This window comes from Alexandromys fortis, unplaced genomic scaffold (genome assembly GCF_014885135.2).
Source record: "Alexandromys fortis isolate MF-2015 unplaced genomic scaffold, M_Fortis_MF-2015_v1.1 scaffold_25, whole genome shotgun sequence".
Lineage (NCBI taxonomy): Eukaryota > Metazoa > Chordata > Mammalia > Rodentia > Cricetidae > Alexandromys > Alexandromys fortis.
In genome coordinates this window covers 9,778,096-9,797,593 of record NW_026067904.1, presented here as the reverse complement: position 1 = coordinate 9,797,593, position 19,498 = coordinate 9,778,096, and the positions used below count along the sequence as shown (strand labels likewise).

The 19,498-nt window shown below is 41.6% G+C and overlaps 1 protein-coding gene across 7 annotated transcripts in view; it reads left to right on the top strand.

Annotated features, from left to right (window-relative positions):
• Positions 1–16,940, top strand: part of Kiaa1328 (KIAA1328 ortholog) — a 262,267-nt gene extending 245,327 nt beyond the window's left edge. For 5 of the 7 annotated variants that reach the window (XM_050134867.1, XM_050134866.1, XM_050134871.1 and 2 more), the window contains one exon: positions 8,568–16,940. In XM_050134867.1, coding sequence (XP_049990824.1) covers positions 8,568–8,772 — 205 coding nt within the window. In that variant the 3' untranslated portion in view covers positions 8,773–16,940. The remainder of the gene's footprint in view (positions 1–8,567) is intronic. The other 2 variants (XM_050134865.1, XM_050134864.1) reach the window with 1 other exon arrangement.
• Positions 16,941–19,498: the final 2,558 nt, after the last annotated feature.

Genomic DNA, 19,498 nt, shown 5'->3' with positions numbered 1-19,498 from the left:
CTATCTGCACGGTCTCAGAGCACTCTCCTCTGATCCCAAGCGGGAACACAAACATCCAGTCCCATAAAAGCCTTGAAATGTTTTAAAGCCAGAGTTCACGCTGGCAGCACAGCCCCCAGGAAGCCGCGCTTTAAAAATGACGCAGCTTTTTTTCTGCTGCTGTTGCTGAATCAGGAAATTTCTCTACAGCATGCCACCAACAAACAGCAAAAATCTGTGTTAAACTCTCTCTCCCTTATTTTTAAGCCTTCTCAGGTTTTTAAGTGGATTTAGTCCATCACGTCTGGGCGCCACTCTGTAGCGATAGGAGCGGAGGGCCTGCGTCCCCGGCACCCAGCCGCCCGCATGGCTAGCTTATGCCCATAAATAATTACACGGAAACTGTATTCTTTTAAACACTGCCTGACCCATTAGTTCCAGCCTCTTATTGGTTAGCTCTTACATATTGTTCTAACCCATTTCTAATATTCTGTGTAGCCCACGAGGTGGCTTACCAGGGAGGATCTTAACCTGCGTCTGTCTGGAGTGGGAGAACCATGGTGACTCTCCGACTCAGCTTCTTTCTCCCAACATCCTCTTCTGTTTACTCCACCCACCTAAGGGTTGGCCTATCAAGGGGCTTAGGCAGTTTCTTTATTAATAAGAAATCACTCCCACATCATCTTCTCGTTTTCCTAACTCAATAAAACCTCATGGTAGGAGATTAACAGTAAATCCGATGCCATTTTCTTCACTATTTTTCTTTTTTCTCCCCTTCTTTTGCATTTCTCCCTTTCTCCTTTCCTCCTCTTCCTTCCCTTCTTTTCTTTCTTCCTTCACCTAGGGAACTATGTGTGTGTGTTTAACCTCCCTATGGCACATGCACACTGAAATACTATTGTCAGTGCAACAAACTGTCAATTAGAATGGCGAGGACTATCAGTAAACTCAAAGAAAATCTTTCCTGGTGTTCTGAGTCAAGCTTATTTGCAAGGGGAGTATTGTCTCATGACCAGTGGTCTGCACCCATACCTCCATAGATGCATTGCCATAATGCTCCCTCTTACATTTAGTATGGGAGTCATGGTGCTGCCTCCAGCATATACCCTGTGCCTTACTAGGGTTCCTATTGCTGTGATGGAACACCATAACCAAAGCAACTTGGGAAGGGAAGGGTTTATTTGACCTATACTTCCACATCACTATTCATCATTGAAGTAAATCAGGACAGGAACTCAAACAAGGCAGGAACCTGAAGGCAGGAGCTGATGCAGAGGCCCTTGAGGGGTTCTACAATGGTCTTGGCCTTCCACAATCAATGACTAATTAAGAAAATGCCCTACAATCTTGCTGACAGCCTAGTCTTTTTTTTTCTCTAAACAAGTTTTTTAATAAATTTATTTATTTATTTTGCATTCTGGCCACAGTTTCCCCTTCCTCCTCTCCCCCAAGTTGTTTCCTCCCATCCTCTTCCACTCTCCCACCTCAATCCATTCTTTCTCCTCTGTTTCTGATCAGGAAAGGGCAGGTCCTGTCCCCATGAGTATCAGCAAAACATGGCATATATGTTGCAGTAAGACTAAGTACCTCCCCATGTATTAAGGCTGGGCAGGGTGACCCAGTATGAGGAGTAGGGTCCCACAGGCCAGTAAAAGAGTTGGAGATAGCCCCGGCTCCCACTGTTAGGTGTCCCACAAGAGGACCAAGCTACACAACTGTAGCATAAATGCATAGTGCCTAGATCAGTCCCATGCAGGCTCCATGGTTGTCAGTTCAGTCTCGTGAGCCCCTGTGAGCTGAGGTTGGTTAATCCTGTGAGTTTTCTTGTGATGTCCTTGATCCCTCTGGCTCCAACACTCCTTTTCCCCTGCCCCTTCCCCTGTAGGATTCCTTGAACTTCACCTAATGTTTGACTGTGGGTCTGCATCTGTTTCCATCAGTTGATGGGTGGTATCTCTCTGATGACAGTTGGGCTAGGCACCAATCTGATCACAGGAGATGGCCAGATCATATTACACATCTGCTATTGCAACGATTGTAAGCTGAGGTCTTCCTGGGAGGGTCCCTTGTGCCAGGCTTTTTTACCTGACCCGGAAATATCCCCCCTTCCCAGTAGTCTCTTTCAGTACTCTCTCCCTCTGTGTCCCAACAACCTGATTGTTCATGTTCTATTGACCATCCTCCCTCCCTCTACTCACCAAATCTCTTCTATTTCCCCTTCCCAGGAAGACCTGATAGTCCCCCCTCACCACAGTGTCCTTCCTGTTATCTGGTTTTCTGGGGCCATGGATTGTAGCATGGTATTCTTTGTTTTACAGCTAATATCCACTTATAAGTGAGTTTGTTAGCATAGGAGTTCCTTCTGTATTTGTGTTGCTTTCATTGGTTAAATAAAGAAGCTGTCTTGGCCTTTTGATAGGGCAGAAACTTAAGTAGGTGGGGAAGAAAGAACTGGATGCTGGGAAGAAGAGCAGAGTCAGAGAGCTGCCCACCATGAAGCTGCCAGGTCAGACATGCTGAATCTTTCCCCGTAAACCACGACCTCGTGGTGACATACAGATTATTAGAAATGGGTTGACTCAAGATGTGAGAGTTAGCCAAGAAGAGGCTAGAACTAATGGGCCAGGCAGTGTTTAAATGAATACAGTTTCTGTGTAATTATTTCGGGTGTAAGGTAGCTAGGCGGTGGGACACTGCCTGCCTTCTTACTACAGTATGTACCATTTTGTCCCTCAGTCTGGGTTACTTCACTCAGGATGATTTTTTTTCTAACTCTATCCATTTGCTCTCACATTTCCTGGAGTCCTTGAATGCTTATCTATGTGTGCCCTAAATGTACTACAGTGCATGTTAATGAACAGGACAATCTCTTACCACTTTGATCTAGCAAGGTTTATGAGGCAAGAGTCTCTTCTCTTGATTTGGTTTCTGCACTGTGTTCTCCTGTAGTTTGCTCTGCCTTTGGAAGTCTGGCACATAATGTTCTTCAGTTTCAAGTTTCAGTTTCAGCAGTACTTACCTTTCACTACAATGAAATAAATACCTGTACATTTCAATTGTTCTGTATCTTTTCCAGCTGTTCTAAATTGTGTCTTAATTCATGATTAGCAGGAAATTATAATTCTATAGAAATGGAAGTATTTTATATTGAATGGTCATTTTATAAGTTCCCAAAGCAATTAAGATGCTAAAAAGCTAGATATATTACATTCTCTAGTGCTTTAAAGTAGTCATAAACGACAGAGACAATGTGCCTTAAAAATCCATGTGCAGTGCCTTCTGTGACACAGCGAAAAGAATCAATTCAATTTTTATGGTTCCACAGCTTATTAGACTTGCTCAGATATCTGAGATCAAGTGCTTTGTGTAGGGAGTCATGATACTTTATTTTTCCCTTCTATATTCATTCTCATCTATATTTATTCCCTCCTCCCTTCTCAATTGTGATACAGAATCACTGTACCACTAAGCAGCACCCCAATACCCCAATTTACAGTGAGATTTTTTTTTACAAGAACTCAGAAATACACAAGTGGGCATCTTGTGAATCTTGGTAGAAGTTAGCCAAAGGTTTCATTATTTTTAGAAGGTTCTTTCTGTTAGTGTGATGTGAACTAGTAAAGATGTAAGTCTTTCAAAGGAATGATAGTGTTCCAGGGTTAGTCTCTCAAAACTCTTGGAGCCAGATGTATTTCAGATTATTCTTAAAATGCATGTTTTATATCCCTCTGAGTCAGATTTTGTGGACACAGATTTGGGTAAAGTATCAATGTTGTTACTGAACAGTGAAAAAAAATTGAGTGCTCAGTACTTTTAAGATTTCAAAACTGAAGATTAGAGCTAATTTAATCACTCTTAGACATTTTATTTATTGTGTCTATTCGCAGTCCAAGAATCCCATAAAAATCTCTGCTTTCCTCTACCTGTTTCTTTGTGTTCTCGTAGAGAAGTTTCAATAGGCTGTCGGGGTTACAGAAGGAGCCTGTGAAGGCATTTGTGTCAATGCAGTAAATGCTTACAGTTCACAGAAGAAAACTCAACTGTTCTTAGTTATTGTCATCAGATGAGCAAATGTGTAAGGATGTTTATTTAAGAGGCTTGTTTACTTCAGCTCCAGTCTCTCAGCCAGCTTTGGACACAAATCGGGGTGGCTATCACCAGCTTCCTCTGTGACCTTTCAGAAATTTTCCGTGGGTGCTTTAGGGAATGTGTATAGATGCATGAACTGTAGACGTGCCTCATTTGTTTGAATTGCTCTATAATGTTCTAGCATAGTCAACAACCATGATGCAACTGGACAGTCAAGCAGTGAATGGATACTTAGGTTATTTTCACTCTTGTGATTAGATAAAATGCTCATTGATTATTCTTATTCATATTGCTTATGTATATGAGAGGATATCCATAGGTAGTCCTAGAGATGGGATTATAGGGCAGATGATCTCACTGGATTCCAAAGACATTACCAAATTGTTTCAAGAGTGAGTGTATGTCCACCTGAAATATTTGAATGTGTCTATTTTGTCATTTCTTTAAAAAGCAGGTAATAGATACTTTATTCATGAACAAGGACTTGAAACTGAATTTTTAGCTTTAACTATGTCATAGAGTTTTCATTTTTGGTGGTGGATAAATGCATAAAAGTATATTTGACAGTGAAAGTGTAACATCTAATGACAAGCTCCATGGTTTTAGAATGGCTATTATAACTATATAGAAGTTGGTTGAGATGAAAATACTTTGAGTCTGGTTAATTGCATGATGTTTTTCATTTGTAAGTTCTTTGGAATGGAGTTTTAATAATAAAAAGGTGACCAAATACAATATCTCGTAATTATCATTATCATTTATTTTATTTACTCACTTATGCATTCTTCAGTTAGAAACAGGGTTTTATAACCTAAACTGCCCTCCATCTTCTTACATAGCCAGTGATGACCTTGAACTTGTGATCCTCCTGTCTCCATTTCCAGAGTGCTGGGATTAGAGATGTGTTCTTCTGTAACTGGTTTTATGTAGCAGTAGCAATCCAAGTCAGCGCTTCATGCATTCCACACAAGCACTCTGCCAACTGAGCTTCATCTCCAGACTTGAAATTTTATTTTCTATAAAGAATGGCTCTTTTGCCCATTTTTGCACCAAGTTGTTAATATTTTTCATTTTCCCTTGCAAGTATTTTTTCCTTTGAAGGAAAGTAGTCCATTTTTTGATATCTATTATTATAAATAATTATTTGTAATATCTTGCATCATTTCCCAGTTTTTCTTTTTACTTAGGTATTTATCAGGATTTTTCTATTCAGAAAATTCTCCCATACAAATGATCAGTCAGTATCTTGAATAGGTATACCTATGTTTCGTCTCTGGTCCTTTCTCTCTGTTTATTCATGAAGTAATTTGTTATAATAGCTTTTAATGTCTCTATTAACTGGAGTTGTGTGGGGTGTTTCATTTTGTTTTTCAGATCCTATAACTATCCTTTCTTTGAATTTCTCCTTCTTCATAAAAACAATTAAACAACATAATAGCAAATAAAGAAATAGCTGTACTATGGAGCAATAACTAGAGGCCAGACATTGCACTAAGCACTGTCAGTGTGTGTATAGAATCTTAAGCACTAGACTGTTAGCACTGGCTTTTGATACAGGGAATAGGAGTGCCATTTGAATGGAGAAATTGGATACTGAAGGGGCTTTTCTTTATATAATTTTATATATTTGAATTTTTGTAATGTAAACATACTTTTTCTATTATTATTTGAGAATTTCCAAGAAGACCTAATACCTATACTCCTTAAGGTATTTCACAATATAGAAGCAGAAGAGTCATTGCCAAATTCCTTTTATGAAGCTACAGTCACTCTGATACCAAAACCACACAAAGACTCAACCAAGAAAGAGAATTACAGGCCAATCTCACTCATGAACATCGACGCAAAAATCCTCAACAAAATACTGGCAAACAGTATCCAAGAACACATTAGAAAAATTATCCATTATGATCAAGTAGGCTTTATCCCAGAGATGCAGGGCTGGTTCAACATACGAAAATCTATTAATGTAATCCACCATATAAATAAACTGAAAGAAAAAAACCATATGATCATTTCATTAGATGCTGAAAAAGCTTTTGACAAAATTCAACATTCCTTTATGATAAAAGTCTTGGAGAGATTAGGGATACAAGGGTCATACCTAAATATAATAAAAGCTATTTACAGCAAACCAACAGCTAACATCAAACTAAACGGAGAGAAACTCAAAGCCATCCCACTAAAATCAGGAACACGACAAGGTTTGGGGTTTTTTGTATGTTTGTTTGTTTTGGTTTTTGAGACAGGATTTCTCTGTGTAGCTCTGAAGCCTGTCCTGGAACTTGCTCTGTAGACTAGGCTGGCCTTGAACTCACATATGTCCACCTGCCTCTGCCTCTGTACTGGGATTAAAGGCGTGTGCCACCACTAGCCCCATGACAACTCTTGTAAAGGAAAATATTTCATTGGGGCTGGCTTACAGTTCAGAGGCTTAGTTCATTATCATCCTGTTAGGACATGGCAGCATTCAGACAGACATGGTACTGGAGAAGAAGCTGAGTCCTTCATCTTGATCCTCAAGCAGCAGAAAGAAAAACTGTCACATTGGCCAGACTTGAGCTTCTAAGTCCTCAAAGCCCACCTCTACAGTAACACACTTCATCCAACAAGACCACACCCACTCCAACAAGGCCACACCACTAATAGTACCATTCCCTATGGGCCAAACATTCATGCACATGAGTCTATGGAAGCCATTCTTATACAAACGACCACAGTGGCTGGGTGTCCAAGCTAGTATCTCTGTTGTAGAACGTAGTCCTTTGGGCCAAAGAAGTCGTATAGTTGAATCATATGGTAGATCTATTTTTTAGCTTTTTAAGAATTTACTACACTGATATCCATAGTGGCTACCCCAGTTTGCAGTTCCTCTGACTGTGAAGAAGAGATCCCTACATCCTCATCACATTGCTACCCTTTTCTGTTTATCTTTTTATAATTTTTATAAATGTAAACATATCCTTTCTTTACCTTTGAAACAGAATCTCACTATGTAGCCATGTGATAGCTAGCCCTGAGTGACTTGAGACTCACTCTATAGAGAATAGACTGGCAAATACTTTTGCCTCTGCCTCCCAAGTGCTGGGATTAGAGGACTAAACCATCATGTTCTGACTCGTTTAATTGTTTGAAGAATTAAAATGTTTAAGAAAATAGAACAATGTAATTTGACACATTGTTTACAGAGTGCTTGTCATTAAAGATATAATGGCAAGACAAATCCATTTGGTTCTTGTCCTCACCGTTTCCAATCAGATGAGGAAACATGTCAGACAGACTCGTACAAATTAGATTCTATAAGTTATGGCCAATGCTGTGAAAGAAAAGAGCAGAGGATTATGAACTAAAAATCAGCTTTGTGGTCTGATATTAGATTGTGGAGTTAAGGATGGCTTTTCTGAAGTTTTAGTTCATCTCTAGCAGGATGAATAGTCGTTATCTAAGAGAAGAATGGGAGCATAATTAAAATCCAACTGTTTGTCTTACACTATTCTTCTTACACTGTACATAGATACAATGTGTGCCCTTTTCTTTTAAAAAGAATGTGGGAAAAGATTGAGAGAGCAATGGCATTCCTGAAACTAAAGATGGATTGTAAGAGTGAAGGGAGAAGGAGAAGCCCAGCTAGTTTAGCCCCAAAATAACCACACAGAAATTGTATTAATTAAATCACTGCTTGGCCCATTAGCTCTAGCCTCTTATTGGCTAACTCTCACATCTTGATTTAACACATTTCTATTAATCCGTATATCGCCACATGACAGTGGCTTACCGGGAAAGATTCAGCATGTCTCACTCTGGCAGCAGTTCCATGGCATCTCTCTGACTCTGCCCTTCTTTCTCCCAGCATTCAGTTCTGTCTTCCCTGCCTACCTAAGTTCTGCTCTATCAACAGGCCCAAAGCAGTTTCTTTATTAACCAATGAAAGCAACACAAAGACAGAAGGACCTCCTATACCAGGTCTTGGTTCAAATCACTTGACTCATCTTTCTGGATCTCAGTTTTCTTACCCATAAATAGGAAAATTAGTACAAATATGTCAAAGACCCCTTTGCTCAGTGGATAAACATTATGAGTACTTCTCTTAGCGATCAAATCTGTCCCATACAAGAAGTACTTTATCACTTCCAAGTCATGAAGAACATGTAGAATTCTTCAGCTTCTCTGTCATGCAACAGAAAAACTTGCACACTGTGGTGACAGAGCCCCTGCCTGCCGCAGCCTAGTTTGGCATAAGCAATATCATCCCTGTTCTCAAGACTGTTCTTCCTCTTCTACAGTCTCTCTTCCTAAGTTAAAAAGGGCTGGTGGGGTCAGCAGAAGAGTAAACCTTACAGACAGTAGCAGGGGCCTTGTTCTCAAAACCCTCCTTGGGAATTTTTCCCTTAAGTTTCCCCATGGTGAAATCTGTGGTCAAACCCTTGCCCTGAGTACCTCTGAGGGTCTGTTGGTTTCTCGTGTTCTAATTTTCCTGTTTTGTCTGGGCTGTCTTACAGGTATGAGACATCTCTGCTGGATTTGGTTCAGTCTCTGAGCCCAAATTCTGCTCCCAAATCTCATCCCCATCCCTCCAGAGCAGCAGGAGTGTGGAGTGCTTTCCGACCTAGCCCTCAGAAATCTATCTGGAAGAAAGTGGGGACGCGCAGGAGCCCTGAAGACCTGGAGGAGAATCAGATTCTGGAAGACATATTTTTCATATGACTCTGAAGAACATGCTGCAGAATTTCCATAGGAAATATTTGGGTTCCTTTACATGCTGATGTAGGATGTTAAATTACTTAATTGCAAAGCAGCCAAGTCTCTCTTTTCACAGGGACCTATCTTACTGGCATCCTCTTAAGTGTTGAATACAGAAATCATCCTAACAAATCAGGGTGGTTTTTGTCCAACTAATCAAAAAACAGGTTAGAGGAGGTGGGCTTAGGGATAGAATCTTTTCTATGGCAAACAGAGATTAGAAATTTAGGATATTTTCTGCATACCCGACTCTGTGGATATCTAGTATCATTTTAAGAGGGTTTTCAATTTACTGCTACAAAATGTTGGCTCTTTCCTTACATTAGGAAAGTATCCACTTCAGAAGGATTCTCCTTCATTCTTTCTCTCCTCACTGAGAGTGACTGTTCATTCTGAAATTGGAGTTAGTGACCCTAGTATCACTACTACTTGGGACCCAGTACGTGTGAGTCATAGTGGTCATCAACATGGCCGTTGCTGCCCTTACACTAAAAAGCTCAATGGTTAGAGGGAAGTTTCCAACCAGACTGTGGTATTAAACCTCATATGGGAATGGATGCCTGGGGAAATCTCCAGTGTCCCGTGAGGCTGTTTCTTGTTGACTCCAATTCTAGGTATCCTTGTGTACGTCCTCCATAGGTGTGTCAGAGGAAGACGGCACTACAGAAAGAGTGGTACCCAGTGGCTGCAGTTGGCAGTTTTCCTCTGCCCCTGCTTCACTCCCTAAGGATGACTGCCCCCGGGGTGCACCAAGTCTAGGAAAGCTCAGCTGAGCATCCTTATTGGCCTAGATCTAAATCTTTGCTCTCCAGTCTGAGCTCAGTCCTGTTGATTCTACCCAGTTTCCTTTCCCTTCGAGACTCTCAATTCCCATACTCTTCATGTGAGGCAAATACAAGGGCAAGACTAATTACTGTAGTCATTCCCTCTGGAAGTTGACAGTTCACTGCAGATTCAAATTTGCAAAATCACCCTGAGAGTAACTAAAATAAACTTGTTCTATTTCAAAATACCTTTAGGATATGTCTTCGGAGTGGCAGAAATGGCAGTTAGGTTTCCAGAACCATCTTCTCTCTTTCCTGTGTGTCACAGACAACTTACCTATTCTATTTTCCTAGACTTGCTATAACCATAGTCACTTGTTCTGGGCATTGGTGTTCATGCTACTCCAAAGTATGTGTCTCCAAAAGAATGAGAAATGGAATATGATCTCTTTAAGAAGCTTGTTTGCCTGAAAGTTAAAGGTTTTGTGGGGGGGGGGGGGTGCTATACCATTGAATGGAATTTAATTGCTTCTGTGCCTTAACAACATGGGAAGTTTGTAAAAGGAAAAAAAATCAATTAACAGTTTTTATACTTCACACTCCCTACCAGCTTTTATTTTATTTTTCTTGGCATTGGTACGAGGGTGGTAGGAAGGGAATATATATATATAACCTAGTGCCTTTGTTATTAATTGAATGATATATGTTAACATTTTAATCTCTATTAAATTTACTTCGAGATGTATATGTTATTGCAAAGTATTTGGGCATGAGCTAATTGCAGCTTGTCCCACGGAAGAATGGGAAGAAAATAGGAGCCATGTGACCTCTCCTGATAAAGTTCCCTTCAGTGACTGGCTGGGACTTGCTTGACCAACTCCTAGGTGTTTGCTCAAAGCAAGGCTGTACACACACTGTGAATGCCACAGCTAAGGTATTGCAATACCTGCCACCTTGTGAGAGAAAACTAATCAGTGTTGTAAAATGGAATCGGAGTGTGTCCACTGGACTCCCTAAGTGAGGTTCAAGTGCTTGATTTAAAAAGTCAAGATTAATCAAGGAATACCTTTTGTACCCATCCCCCTTCCACCTTCCAAGAGGCGCATGTGTCTCTTCAGACCTGGCCCACAGTGGGGACTCATCCAGAGCATTTTAGGTGTCCCAAAGAAGGCCTGACTGTCTCCCTCCCATCAAATCACTTTTTACTGGCTCTACATCAGCACGAGGGTTATCTTAGAGGTTTTCTGGGAAGGAAAAGGGCCTGAAAGAAGTCACTACAGTTGGCTAAAGGTATATTATTTTTAACATTGACAAATGTTTGTGGTAAGTTGATAAACAGTCTATATGGCTATTTTCCTCTTGTGGTTTTGATAATGAATTCTGCCCTTGCACCTTATCTAAAGCTATAACCATAGCTTTAGAGCAAGAGCATAACCCCAAATTATCTAAATACTATTATCTCCTTGTTACTTGTTGGGACAACAGGGGTGCATGGCCATTTGAAAAAAAAATGGAAATAGTGTGCCATGTCTCAGCTGGTGTTCCCAGTGCAGCTCCATGCTGTTCCCATCACCAGGACATCAGGACTCAATAGTTCTGTAGCTGCTGGAATGGACAATTCAATCTAAGCACACTTCTGAGTCCATCTCCTTAGCGTCTCAGCAAGAAAGATAGAACTTGTGGCCCTGCCTGGTGGGTGTTAGGTTCTTGAAGAATCCAAGCCAGGGTTTGCACAGATTCATAGTTCCAAATCATACCCTTGTGTTCCCCCAAAACAGCCAAAGACCCTGACTTGCTCCCTTCCTTCAGACCAGCCTGTCACCCCCACTGAACAAGAACTCTGAGCAGCTGCCCCTCAGAGGCTCAGGTAGAGGAGCAGAATCATCAATCAGCCCTCTCTCACACCAGAAATGAAATTAAGTAAGCAGTTTGCTCAATTGTCAAAAAGATACCTGTGAGTGTGAGGAGAAAGCTAAGCATATGTAAAACGGTCCTTATCCTGAGAGGACAGATAAGCAGACAGCTAGAGAACCAGCTTCATAGATTAGTGACCCATTGTGTGGCTTCTTGACATTTCTGCTCTACTTGATGGGGGGTGGGGCTTCAGCTTTGTAAATATTTTCCTTCCCTGTTATCCTTACCACAAACACACTAAGAACTGGATAAGCTCCTTCTCCTAACCCATCAATGCTGTTACAACAAAATGCCTGAAACTTGGTCATTTATAAAAGCCAGGAATTTGTTTCTATATTTCTGTAGGCTAGGTCTAGGATGCAGGTACTGTCTGTCTATACTGCATCATCCAGAGGGCAGGTGTCTTTATCCTTATATGGCTCAAGACTTAACTAGCAGATTACCCTAATGCTGACGCAAACCTTTTATAAGGGCCTTATGACCATCAACGAAGGAGCCCAGGTTGTCTGTCACCCAACCCCCCCCCCATTAACAGTGTCACATTAGCAATGCCTGAATTTTGAAGTAGACATACGCAAACAAAACATGTAGTCCAAAACTAGTCTGCAGCCTCTCCTGTCTGTACCACCGTAAGTCCATTAGATTATTATATCCTCTGTGACCAGGATGGGCCCAGGAGCCTGTTTAATCCATCCTTTTGCTTTACAGAAGAAAGTGTTGTTAGTTTGTTTGCTTGCTTGCTTGTTTTTAAGTAACTTGTCTGAGATCCCACATCCTGGCAGTGACAGATCTGGCTACCAGATTCATATCCTCTCTACAGCACAGTATCTGCCTTTGTTGGCTTTTCCAAGAAAAGCATTTTTAAGTATTCCATCTATAACTGAGCATTCCATTTCTGTCTCTTAGGAGTGAACCATGTATGTCCTCCTTGGGGTCGTTGTCAGTTGGTAGCCCTCAAGGACTGATGCTACTGTATGGACGTCTCACCTGCAGAAGTGGAGGCCATGGGACGCTATCTAAAACTATCCAAAATGACATGCCTAGGGGGAAACAAACATGCATTTCCAGAATGGCTTCTCTAAATAATATTCCTAGTAAAGACTTCTTTCTCAAGGACAGTGACCAAAAGGAAATGAGGAGTTGTAAAGGTAGAAAACCAGTGGGTTGGTCCTTGGAGATCAGTAGGAATGATCCATCCCTTATATTGCCAAGGGGCACAGCTCCTTTGTTCTGAGCTGCCAATCCTAACGCTGGTGCTCAGATCTTCATCAGTGTTCTTGGACACTTGAGAAATACTCACTTTACACATTAGGCACTATTGCCGTCTCTGGGAAAGTGGTTAACAGCATGAGCTATGAAACCATGATACAGATCTATAGTGAAAAACCAGGGATTACGCCTGTAATCCCAGCATTCAGGTGGAATTAGATGGTGGCCCAAATAAGGGCACGCTAAATATCAAAGACGATGGATTTTAACCTTCACTCAATGGAAAACCTGAGATACTTTGAGGTTACTTATTAAATTTTCCTCTAGCATTAGTGGTGTTCTCTTTCAGAGGAGACAAGATCTAGAAAGATAAGTAAAATGACACCTATCCAGTATCTGCTAAATATTGAGTGAGGCCTGTAGGGAGCATTCTCATTTAACCCACACAGCAACTGCTTGGAGATGTTGGAGGTTGCATCTCAGCCGGTAATTCATGCTGCTCCTAGGTAAATTGGGATTGAGGCTATCCATTCCCTATCCAAGTTCTGTGTCCTGTTGAGACTTCTTGTCTGCCAAAGTAGGTAAGACATGATACAGAGATACCAGTTTTCACAATGTTGTCACAGGCAACAGAGAGAACTTCATTACTGCCACCTTGTCCCTCTAGTGGATTACAAGTCTGGAGAGAGAGTATTTGATATTCTACTATCATCGTTTCCTAATAATTCTTCCTAAGTCTGGATCTTGTGGCAACTCATCCACAGGACAACTGACTCGTGCTAGCGACTAAATAGAAAGACTTCAATTCCTGAAGACGAATGTATACCAAAAGAAACTGGAGTAACACTGACAGATGAATAACAAGACCTTCAAGAGAAAGATCAGAAGTAGAGTCAGGTCAAAAATTGCTTTGGCCAGCTCTCTCATAGAAGGATGTCAAGGAGAGTGAGCAAGGTGGTAGGCCCCATTGGTGTCAAGGACAGTGAAGGAAAGGACTTCTGAGGCAAAGATGTATTCATTAGTCCTCATACATTGCTGATGGGAATGGAAATTAATGTGCATTCACTTGAGAAAAACCGCCTGGCAGGTTGAAAATGTCAAACAGTTCAAAAAATGACCCAGCAAGTTTATACCTGGATATTTCCAAGAGAAATGAAAAGATGTAGAAACAACTCAACTGTCCATCAACCAATAAACAAATTATGGTATCTCCATATGCCAAAATATTACTTGGTAATGAAAGGAAAGGAATACACACTATCAAATAGATTCAACTTGAAAACATGAAGCTGAATGAAAACAAGTGGTCATAAAAGACTACATACGGTATGATACCATTACATTGAAATCCACATAGGCAGAAGGTAATCCACGAACAGTTGTTGGTGTAGGAAGTCCTTCTGTTTATGTGTTGCTTTCATTGGTTAATCAATAAAGAAACTGCTTGGCCTGATAGGGCAGACCTTAGGTAAGCGGAGAAGACAGAATTGAATTTTGGGAGGAAGAAAGCAGAGAGAGAGAGAGAGTCACAATGGAGCCACCAGGTCAGACATGCTGAATCTTTCCTGGTAAGCCACAACCTCATGGAGATATACAGATTAATAGAAACGGGTTAAACCAAAATGTGAGAGTTAGCCAATAAGAGGCTAGAGCTAATGGGCCAAGCAGTAATTTAATTAATACAGTTTCTGTGTGGTTATTTTGGGTTTTTTGCTAGCCGGGCTGCTGGGACAAACAAAGGACCCTCTCTCCATCAACAAGTTGTTTTTATTTGGGAAGCAGCCAAAGGAGCACCCCACATTTCAGCAGGTGGAAAGCTTCACAGGCCTCCCACAGCATCACTTCTACACTCAGAACTGGAAATCACTGTGTCAAGTTGTGGTAACCTTGGTTAGTTGTGTGAAAAGGGAAGGACTCTCTCATTGGTATATCTGTGCATCCAACACACTTCCATCTGTGCTTAATTTGAAAATCCACATATGAGGGGTCATATGGAAACCTACAGTAGAAGGTTCTTTACACACACACACACACACACACAAAATCTAAATGGGATCACCAAATAATGGAGGAGATGAAACCCCAACTTGGTCTCTCTCACCACCAAATGAAACCTCCAGTGGCAGAAGTACATTACATTTAATTGAGTTGTTGGCTAAATGGGTACCATGAAAACTGCCAAACAAACCAGGCTATTGCCAAGCATATTGACTGCTCCCCACAAACTGATGGTAAGGCCATATTGCTAAAGACAACACCTACATAACTCACCAAACACAGAGAAGTTAAGCTACCTAGATTCTTTATCCCTATTGGCTAGTGTTCATAATATTGCAGCATACTTTGTATGATACAAAAGGGGAAAAATAAATATCAACTCACCTTCAAGGCCTTTTAACTACAATGGTGTTCTGCCTATATGACATGCTGATGCACTGGTGGCACAAAAGTTAGGGAGTAACCAACCACTATCTGGTAAGATTTAAGGCCTTTATGAGATGGAATCCATACCTGACACTGCTCAAGTGACCAATAACCTAAGACCATGGACCTAGGGGAAAACCAAATACTACTGGTCTGCTAAAAGAACAAAGCAATAAAAAGACTCCTAATGACATTTTGCTGTACTCATAGATCAGTGTCTTACTCAGCCATCATTAAAGAAGTTTCATCCTGCAGCAGATGGGAGCTAATAAAGACTGACAGCTGCAAAATGTACAGAGTGTGAGAGACCTTAGAACACTCAGTCCTTGATGGAGGAAGGTCATTGGTTAATTATAATAAACCAACTGCTTGGCCTCATAGCTTGGTGGGAGGAGTAAACAGAATAGAATTCTGGGCGGAAGAGGAAGTGAGGTCAGACTCTGCTCTGCTCCCGGGGAGACCCAACAGCTGCTCTCTGGAGCAGAGACACCAGGATGGACGGAGGCTAGACTCTTCCTGGTAAGCGCACCTTGGGGTGCTTACACACATCATTAGAAATGGGCTAGTCCAGGTGCGAGAATTAGCCTGTAAGGGTTAGAGTTCATGGGCCAAGCAGTTCTTAAATGAATACAGTTTGTGTGTTGTTATTTCGGGCATAAGCTAGCCAAGTGGCCGGGGTGTTGGGGACGCAGCCCCGCCGCCGCTCCTATTTCAACAAGTCCTAACCAGGACATCTTTCTCAAATCCCACAGGTTCAGAGCATGAAGAAGAGGCAGAAATACCTAGAGGGGATGGAGGACACCAAGGAAACAAAGCCCTCGAAATTAACAAGACCAGTGCACACATGACACTGAAGCAGCATGCACAGAACAGGTCTTAACCAGATGGGTCCTAGAGCTGAAAGAAGTATATGCAAGCCCCCATCTCCAACCCAGAAGCTATCTTCAATCGATAACCTCTTGCAGGAGAAAAACAGTTTTCCCCAACAGAGTTTCATTGGGCATATCCAAACCACACTTAAGGAAAGGTCCTATACCCATCTCAAAACTGGTATATTTGGACAGTTTCTAATATTTTCTCTGGGCTTTCTTTTTTGAATTTTACAGGTCTTTTGCTTTTATTATAATTTCCTACTTTGTGTTCATGGGTTTTCTCTCTGTGTGTGTCTCTGTCTCTGTCTCTCTCTGTCTCTCTGTGTGTGTGTGTGTGTGTGTGTGTGTGTGTGTTTCTTTTTGCTTTTTCTTCAGCTCCTATTTTTTTTTGTTGTTCTGGTTTGTTTGGGGTTTGTGTTTTAATTTTGTTGTTGTTGACTGTTTTCTAATGAGAAAAAGAAAGAGTGTAGATTTGGGTTAATAATGTAATGGGAAGGATTGGGGAGGACTTGAGGAGAGGAAACTGTGACCAGAATATACTGCATGAAAAAATGTATTTTTAATAAAAATTATGATTATAAAACATGAGCAAACTAATTTCACAAATGGAGTATATAGGGGTACCAACAAAGGACACAGAAAATATTGTTGGTAGGAAGAACTTGAGAGGGCAAAAATTATGCCATTGTGGGGAGATGATCTGGAGTAACAGTTACCCAGGACAGAATATATAAACCCACTTTGTAATGGGAGGAGAATATAAAGCATTGGCCTTGTGAAGTAGAGTTCAGGAAAGCTTGGCTGCTCCCAAAGTATTTGCTATAGACAGTTTGCTATCTGTATCTCATCAGATATGTAGAAGGCGGGGTTCTTTTCAGAGTTTAAAATTGATTTCAATATAAGGGTTTTTCTCATAACCCATCTTGAATACTTTATGGGGTGAAACTGCACACAAATATACATGTATGCCCACAAAAGATTTGAGCTGTTTTTTTTTTCACTCAATAATGAAAAATGAGGTTTAACAAAATTCACCAAGGTCATCAGATAGTATGGAGTGGTTCAAACTCAGGTGAGTGTGTGGGGGGGGTCACTGTTCTTTTCTACCTTTCTTTCCTGTTTTGAGTCAAATATCCACACTATCAAGACTATTTTCTACTTTCCAATCCCACCAACTTCCCCATGTCTACCAGTACTTCTCTGAGATGTCAGTCCCAGAGGGCCTGCATACACCTTAGGATGCCTCACTCTTGTCTTCACCAGTGATCCTGCTAGAACCTCCTCTTAGTGTTATTATAAGGGTTGTGTGAGCTGATGCAGTGTGCTCAGCCCAGCACATAGTATGTACCTCATCCCTGCTACCATCCTTGAAGCTACCAGGGTCTTCTTACCATGTTACACCCTGGTGGAAAGTTAAGTTTTCTGTGGCTCTCCGGTGTCTGCTCGCCTACAGCTTCAGACTTTATGATTTGACTCGCTGCAGTCTCTAGACTCCCGCTCCTGCAGGTCTTTCCCTCTGCGCTTGTTCCAGGCGCTCTGAACCATGAGTTCCCGAGGGCACTGTGACAGCCTTTGCCAACTGTACACCCTACTTCAGTCTCTCATAAACCATCTGTGCTCCAATGCCTGTTCCCTTTCCCGATTCCTCCTTTAGACTACACACTAAGCTGACTAGAGTAAGATGGCCACTCTTACTCATCACTGATTCCTCCAAATGCAGCATGGTTCCTGGCATATTGTAAGCTCTCCATCACTGCTATCAGAGGGGTTGGTAAGCACACAAGAACAGGGAAAGGATGGACAGGAAGTGAGCCTAAGTCCTTTGCAGCCTTGGTACCATTCCAGGTTGCATGCAGCTCTCTCAACAAAACAGAGAAGGAGAGCCAGCGGATAGAACTGGAGATTGGAGATGGTGGGCTTCGGGACACCTCTATTGTTCCCTCCCCAGGGCTGAATATACAGTAGGAATGATTTTCTTCCAAATTTAGGATTTATCACTTCCGTACTTAAAAATGCAAAGAACTTCCCAGGTATTACAGGACAAGGAGCATAGCCCTAGAGAAGCACATTAGGGCTCTCAGTCTTTGGTCCCATGCCCCTCTTCTGCCTCATCCACCTGCATTATCTTCTCTCTACTCCTCACTGCAGCTTCCTACTGTCAGGCACGCCCTAATGATGCGCTTCTCTTTCCAAGTCCTTCTGGGTGAATAACTTGAAACTATCTAAGCTCTCACCACTTTGTGATCTCGTCCTTATGTTCCTGGCGTTGTGTGCTCCTGGCTATAGTAAGCCTTACAGACACATCCAAACCATAGCCCATAGGCCACATGTGGTCAAGGATAGCTGTGAATGTGGTCCAATGCAGAATATAAACTTACCTAAGACGTTTTGAGTTTTGCTGGACTTTTTTGTCACTTTTGTGTGTAACTTGATTGTGCGGCTCTCAAACATGAGCGCTGTAGATAATAAGTCGTATCATCATGTTGCAGTATCAATAGGTTGTGATGGCCCACCTCATCATCTTACTGGATACTGCTTTCTTATTAGAGTTCCAAACTAACATGTGCCATTTGGGAAAAGCTGGCCTCACCATTTGTGAAATAGATATTCGGTGAGTTATTGATACCTTCTGAGCTTCAGTCATATTAGTTCATGAAATTCCATGTAAAAATGAAGATGAGAAGTCCACCTACATGTTTTATGCCTGTTCTGCTGACCTAGCCCTAGGATGGAGACCAGGGGAAAAGTCAGAATGAGGTCAAAGTTCTCAAGAACGTGAGTTGGGCACTGATCTCTTTGGAAGATGGAGCAACCAAAGGACTGCAGGCAGGGAGCTGTGTTGGTGTTAGAGAAGCACCAGCGGTGGCTGCCCAGACCAGCCCCATTTGAGAACTGATTCCTCCCCTTCTCTGGAGTCTATCAACTGATTGGCTGGCCCCAGGCTGGCACACCACCCAAACAATTGTTCACACTGGGCTTCCACCTGGATGCCCCCTCTTTGCTTTTTCTGGTGCTGCCCCTCCTTCTTCTTCTTTTTACCCTTGCCAGCTTTAGGTCTTGGGGTGGCCAGTAGGATGCTGAGATGACGGAGTCCATGCGGGATGAAGTGAACCCTCACTTTTTCAAAACCTTCTTCTCTGAGAGATTTTAGCTAGTTGGATTTATGTAGCATTGGACAATGGTAAACTGTGTAAATTTTCTGTGTTTTCCATGGATGGTTATTTATGGAGGGGGCGTTTTTAACTCACGTGCTAGAAATGTTAAATCATAGTAATAAATTCATGCTATTCAGACGTTGTTACATTGTAATAATTTTTTCTGAGCATGAATGAGGAGATCCATGAGTCCTTTAATATCCCATTATGTGTTTCTTCTCAGAATGACAGCTTACTACATCCATAACAGGAGGAGATTTACTGTGACAGGGGTGGCAAAAGTTGAGAGATGCTGAGTGTGAGAAAGACCCACTTGGAGCAGTGAAAGCAAAAAGAACTCTGGTCCCATTGG